The 6,000-nt window shown below is 37.7% G+C and overlaps 1 protein-coding gene across 1 annotated transcript; it reads right to left on the bottom strand.

The window, feature by feature from the left end:
- Positions 1 to 666: 666 nt before the first annotated feature.
- Positions 667 to 2,646, bottom strand: LOC129950661 (uncharacterized). Its single transcript, XM_056062587.1, has one exon. The coding sequence runs from the start codon at positions 2,644 to 2,646 to the stop codon at positions 667 to 669; it is 1,980 nt and encodes a 659-aa protein (XP_055918562.1).
- Between the last annotated feature and the right edge of the window lie 3,354 nt (positions 2,647 to 6,000).

Here is a 6,000-nt window from a genome sequence, read left to right as displayed (position 1 = left end):
CACTGCACAACTTGCCTAACTTCTCAAGCACCTGTGAAGCTACCTTTGGAGCTGATGACATTGAGATTTTTCTGCACTTTTCGAATTATCTTTCCTTCATCTACTGGAGTGAATAAATAAAATGGTTTATGACAAGTTTTCACTGCTTAACCGTAGTTCTTTAACACATTTTAAAAATATAATTTATGCGAGGCAATTTTGTTCTTTAACTAACAAAAAAACTTATATCAAAAACAATAAGGAATAATGTTTTAACAACTGTTAGCTTAAAAAGCTGTAATATTCCATTGCTCAATACCAATACTTCTACATTTCTTCACAACACTAGTACCCGATCTAATTTCACATCCTAGTACTACTGGGAAGAAATAAGTTGACACCGATTTAAGTAACAATCCAGGGCTAGTACTGTACTGATCCTAACGTAAGAACGTTGTGAAGCATCCGTTAAAAGCTTAAAGTTAAATAAAACTACACGCATATTCCATACTTCTCTGGATTATCTAGGCTAATAAATTGAAAGATTTCCGTTTACTTAACAAAGTTTATTAAATACTAAGGTTATAAAAAGTTAAATAAATAAAATGTAAATACTCTGAGATAAATTTATTTCTTTTTAGTTAGAAAAACTTGTAAACTTAGTTAATAGGTTTGCTTTTGCGCAACTTATTTGCTCTGCTTTGCTTGGAAAAAATCAAACATTGAAGCCTGCTTCATAACTGGTGATAACCATTTTGGTTTATACCAAGATAATGGTGCTTCAGGGTACATTTTGCGATCCTTACCAGCAGGAACGATTGTTATCACACGGGTTGGTAGTAAAAAAGTCAAAAACCGTCGTATTTCACTTTCATTAGAATGGCCAGAATATTCAATTTCGGCAATATTTATCTCACCTTTGTAGGTTGTAATACGTTTATGATTTACCCACTGATTTGGTTTTATTGCCAGCAACATGTCATAAGTATCTTTGAATCCCTTCCAATACTCGTTAACACCATTAGCGCTAATATTAGAATGTTGTATCAAATGCATGTCAGCTTGTTGAGCATTTGGCACAATTCTTTGGGTATATTCGTCACTTCTGATTGCATTGAGCATTTTTGCCCGAAATTCGTCAGTCCATACTTTAAAGTCAAATGTATCAGCTATTTGCAACCATAACTCATCATTTTCAAAGGCACGATGACCAAAAACAAATAATATTCGTTTGTCGATATGGGCTTTTTTGAATTCCCGAATTACTTTTAGAGCATCAGATATATTCTTTTCCTGAGACTGATATGGAACCTTTCTTAGACTGAGATTATTTCTTCTGGATATATATGACATATCCAAATACAAAAGATCAATCTTCCTCGCTGTAAGATGTGGATTAAGGTCCATTTCCGACGAAGCTCGAAAATCTCCTGTATATAAAATACGAAGTCCCGATGGCAGTTCAAATAAAAGCATAATAGCACCCGGACAATAATTTGCATCTAATGCAGTTACTTTTACATCATTGACTTTAACGGTGTTGTTTATGTCCAACACGTTAAGCATTGATTCATTTACAGGTATTAGCTGTCGCAGTATTTTAGCTGTAATCCTTGACAGATAAATTGGCTTCGATAAATTTCCTTTTAGGCTGTGATAATGATCCCAGTTGAAATGTGTTAAAAAAATGGCGGTTACTTTTGTTTTTCGTCCATATTTGAAATCATCAATGGAAAAACTTGTGCCCGCTATACCTTTGTGGTGAAGGGAAGCAATCTGATTTAATGACACTCCATCAAGTTTGTAAGTGTTTTCTTTCTTTGCATCAAAATGTTGATCTGCTATGTGAGTTCTTGCCTCAGAAATTGTGTTTTCATAAGTTTTGAAGTTTGTCGATTGACTCTTTTCACTTTCACTGTGAACTATTCTCTCAGTTGCCACTCTTTCATAGTGAAAGGATGGACTGTCATCATGAGACACCACAGTATTTTCTGCATCAATATTTGATTGACGAATACCATCAGAATTTTCTGCAGATTTATCTTCATCAATTTCATTACATCCGTCTCCATATACCGTTTCAACAAAATCCATAAGACAGAACGATTCGTTTGAAATTTCTTCAGAAAGTTCAGAAGCTACACCAACATCAGTTTCATTGTTGTATCTTTTAACGAGGATTGCACTTAACTCCTCGGCTTCTAAATCACCGGAAAATTGAGAAGTTTTTGACAGTTCTTGTGAACTTAGAGAATCCTCTTTCGTAAGATCAACGGAATGGGTTTGGTCTATTTCAAGAATATTGTTTTTATTTGGAAAATCGTACTTCAATTCAAATTGTTTCGTTTTGTGTTGAATTGAGTCTGTTACAGTACCCGTTAGTTCTACTTTTGAGTTAAGTACTGGGTTGGCAATATTCGATTCCGTTTCCATTATTGTCGTTTTCAAGTGTACAATTCCTTCTTCTCGTAGATCTGTTAAGGTTTCGTTGGTTTTCTTCAATAAGCTTCCTTCACTTTCAAATAGAACGTTGGGACAACTTGAATCTTTTATTAAGAAACTATCTTGAGACTGACAACCCTGACTTATGACTAATACATTTTGATTGTTATTAAGTTCTTCTAGGCTTCTAACACGAATTTTACTTAAATTATTCATCGTATTCATTATGCATTAGGTATATGCTGAAAATCATACGCTATCAATTAAACCTGGAACAAAAAAAATGTTTTTTTTTCAGAAACTGGACCTCTAAGGGGAGAAATGATTATAAATATGTAGTTAATAAATTGACGTAATATTTGTTTTTCAACAATCACATGAAAAAAAAAATTTGACACTTCAGGATATCTAAAGAAAACAAGGATAAGATCTGTTTTTCACGCCCTTATTTTAAGTTTTAATTATTATAACATGTTTTCAACTAGGTTTTTGTCACCTAGAAAATCCCAAAACAATTTAAGAAATACGAAATTATTCTCATTCAACCTTTTGAGCAATCTGGGTTCAAAGAGTTTTTCAAACAGTGAGCCAAAACATAGAAAAGCACAAGGAGTAAAGCCTTCGATACCGTTGAGCAAGTATTTATCTGGTAAGCGTTAATTAAAAAAGGTTTAGAACCGAACACATTTCGTATCGTTTTTCATACGACAATTGGAGTAGTCACCAGCACCTTTTTAACGCAACCTTGAAAAAAATAAATTTCTGTAAGTTGAAGTGAGAAAATAATGGTTTGAAAATAAACGCCAAATTTTTATCAATTCTGTGATTTGTATTTATCGGCCCAAGCAAAAATGAACTATAAACTAAGCTAAACCAACTTTGTTTGGAATTTAAAAAAAGACGGCTTCAACAATTCGACAGAAAACCAAAATAATATCTAATTGTAATCACTCAGAAATAATAGATACTATCACTTTAGATTACTTACTTACCTACTTACTTAGGTCCTCAGACTTGTTAAGTCCGTTGGGAACCCCTTAAGGGGCATCGGGCCTCTACTACGCCTATGCGCCATCGTGTACGGTTTCCGGAGATGTGTTTCAGATCCCTCCAACTCTTGTCTAGTGACGCTGATTCCTCCTCGACTGTACTGCGCCATGTGCATCTCGGTCGTCCGGCTCTTCTTCCTTCTTCTGTGAGCGGATTCCACTGCATTGCTTGGCCTGCAATGCAGTCGTTACTTTTTCGAAGCGTGTGTCTAATCCATTGCCACTTACGTCTTCTTATTATAGATTCTATAGGTTCCTGACCTGTCCTTCTATAAAGGACCTTATTTGAAATACGGTTTGACCTCAAAATCCTTAGGATGTCACGAAGACATATATTTACGAAGGTTTGCAACTTTCTTGTCATGGCTAAAGTAACCTTCCAAGTGATGCACCCATAAAGAAGCACAGATTCGTTAAAATTATTCCTCCAAATTTTTGACAGCATACCGAACGCCGCTTTGCTGATGCGGCAGATGACGTCTTGTTCGGTTCCGCTTTGGATGGAAACGATGCTTTCAAGGTATTGAAAGCTCTCCACTTTTCCCACTTGTTGTCATTTGATGGAGATCCATGATCATTTGAGAGAGTAAGCACACATCGTCCGCGTAATCCAAGTGCTTTAAATAGAATGTCAAAGTCAATTGGAACCCGCCGCTACCTGACAGAGCTGAGCGCAGTTCATCGCTTATCACCAACAAAAACAATATTGGCGACAGAATACAGCCCTGTCTGACTTTGCTTCGGGTTTTAAAATCATCTGACATCCTAACATCGTGCAGAACGTGACACTTGGATCCATCATATGCTGCTTTAATAATAGCAATTTGTTTTTCTGGGATGCCTCTCCTCCGCAAAGCTAAACAGATATACTCTCTGTTAACGCTATCAAAGGCATTATCGAAGTCGATGAACAGCAGGTGTAGTATTGATCGATATTCAACGCACAGTTCAATAATGATCCGCAGGGTGTTACAATGATCAATACAGGAGGATCCAGCGCGAAATCCTGCTTGTTCGGCATAGAGTGTGGCATCAAGGTTTTCTCTGATGCATTCCAGTGTGACGCATAGGTTGAGTTTATATTCTTGAGTTTTTCTTCTAAATAGATCTTCATGTTATTTTGTTGGGTTAATGCTAGGCGAAGATATTTATAGTGCTCTGCTATCCCAACTGGTCCTCTTTAACACATGATTTCCTTGACGCGCGCTGTCGCCAAAGACCATTAGTTTTATAGGTGTATCGCTAAAAGAACACTGTAATCTACATACAACAGTACTTTTATTCTGAAATTACGCAATTTAATTCCGCCATTTAAATTTGTAACTATATCATTGAAGAACAAATAAAATAGGAGCGTACTCAAAGTGCATCCCTGCGTAAGCCCCATAGTAGTAGTAAACGTTTCTAATATACTGCTTTCATATAAGACTTTTGCTATACAGGTAAGGTTCGTCATTAAATGGCTTCAGCTGTTCACATAATACGCTGGACAAGATCTTGTACGCGATGTTTAAAAGGCTAATGCCTATGTAGTTGGCGCAGAGAAGGCGGTCACCTTTTTTATGGATCGGGCAGATGGGGCTTAAGTTTCACTCGTCGTGCATGCTTTCTTCCGACCAACTCTTCAGCGTACTTAAAAAGCTTCGCCTGCAGACCGTCATCATGTGCCGCTTTGTTCGCCTTCAGCCTGGTGATGGCTAGTTTTATCTCACTCTGATCGGCTGGGTGGAACTCTAGATCGTTAACCAAATTGATTTGACGTGGCTGCTCGCTGGCGGAATCGTTGACATCATCATCATTAAGCAGCTGGTTGAAATGATCTCTCCAGATTTTTAGCATTGACTGCGTATCGACTACGGTATTCCCCTCCTTATCTTTGCAGGCTCCAGGGCGGCTAGTGAATCCCGTTGTTTTATTTTTGACTCTTCTATAAAAACTCCGCACTGTTAAAACAGGAAACCTAGAACCTCTTCTGCAGCATACCTGATGGATTGTTTGTAAAGCTGCCAGTGGATCTCTGGACACATCTCGTCCGTCGTAGGGTTTCTTGCAAGCTTCTGTCAATAGCAACATGATCGATTTGGTTGCATGTTCGATCATCGGGGGACCGCCAAGTACCTTTGTGGCTATCTGGGCGAGGGAATCTAGTGCTAGTTAACACCATGTTTTTCTCGGCTAGGAAGTCGATAAGCCTGAGTCCGTTTCCAGATGTGATGTCGTGTAGGCCATGTCTTCCGATAGGCCTACCAAAGATGCCTTCTTTACCAATTTTGGCGCAATTTTGTCAACATTATCAGTCCGCTCATCTGATATACTTGTCTTTCCATCACAGTTTAATATTTCCTTTCATGGCCGGCTTATGATGGCTGCGCCTAACTGAGATTGTTAGAGCTGGTTCTTCAGAGCTATATCTGGACTTTTGCTCCTACGTCCTGAGAAGGTAACTTAGGTGACACAACCCTGGATCCGATGGATCCAACTTTCGTCGTTAGTTCACCTTTAACCTATCACCACTAGGAAGTGACGATAC

This window comes from Eupeodes corollae, chromosome 3 (assembly GCF_945859685.1).
Source record: "Eupeodes corollae chromosome 3, idEupCoro1.1, whole genome shotgun sequence".
Taxonomy (NCBI): Eukaryota; Metazoa; Arthropoda; class Insecta; order Diptera; family Syrphidae; genus Eupeodes; species Eupeodes corollae.
Note: the sequence above shows the minus strand (reverse complement) of the source record. Positions and strands in the feature narration are given on the sequence as shown.

Coding starts and splice junctions, on each gene's coding strand:
- LOC129950661 (XM_056062587.1), bottom strand. CDS start 2,646: ATGAATACGATGAATAATTTAAGTAAAATTCGTGTTAGAAGCCTAGAA.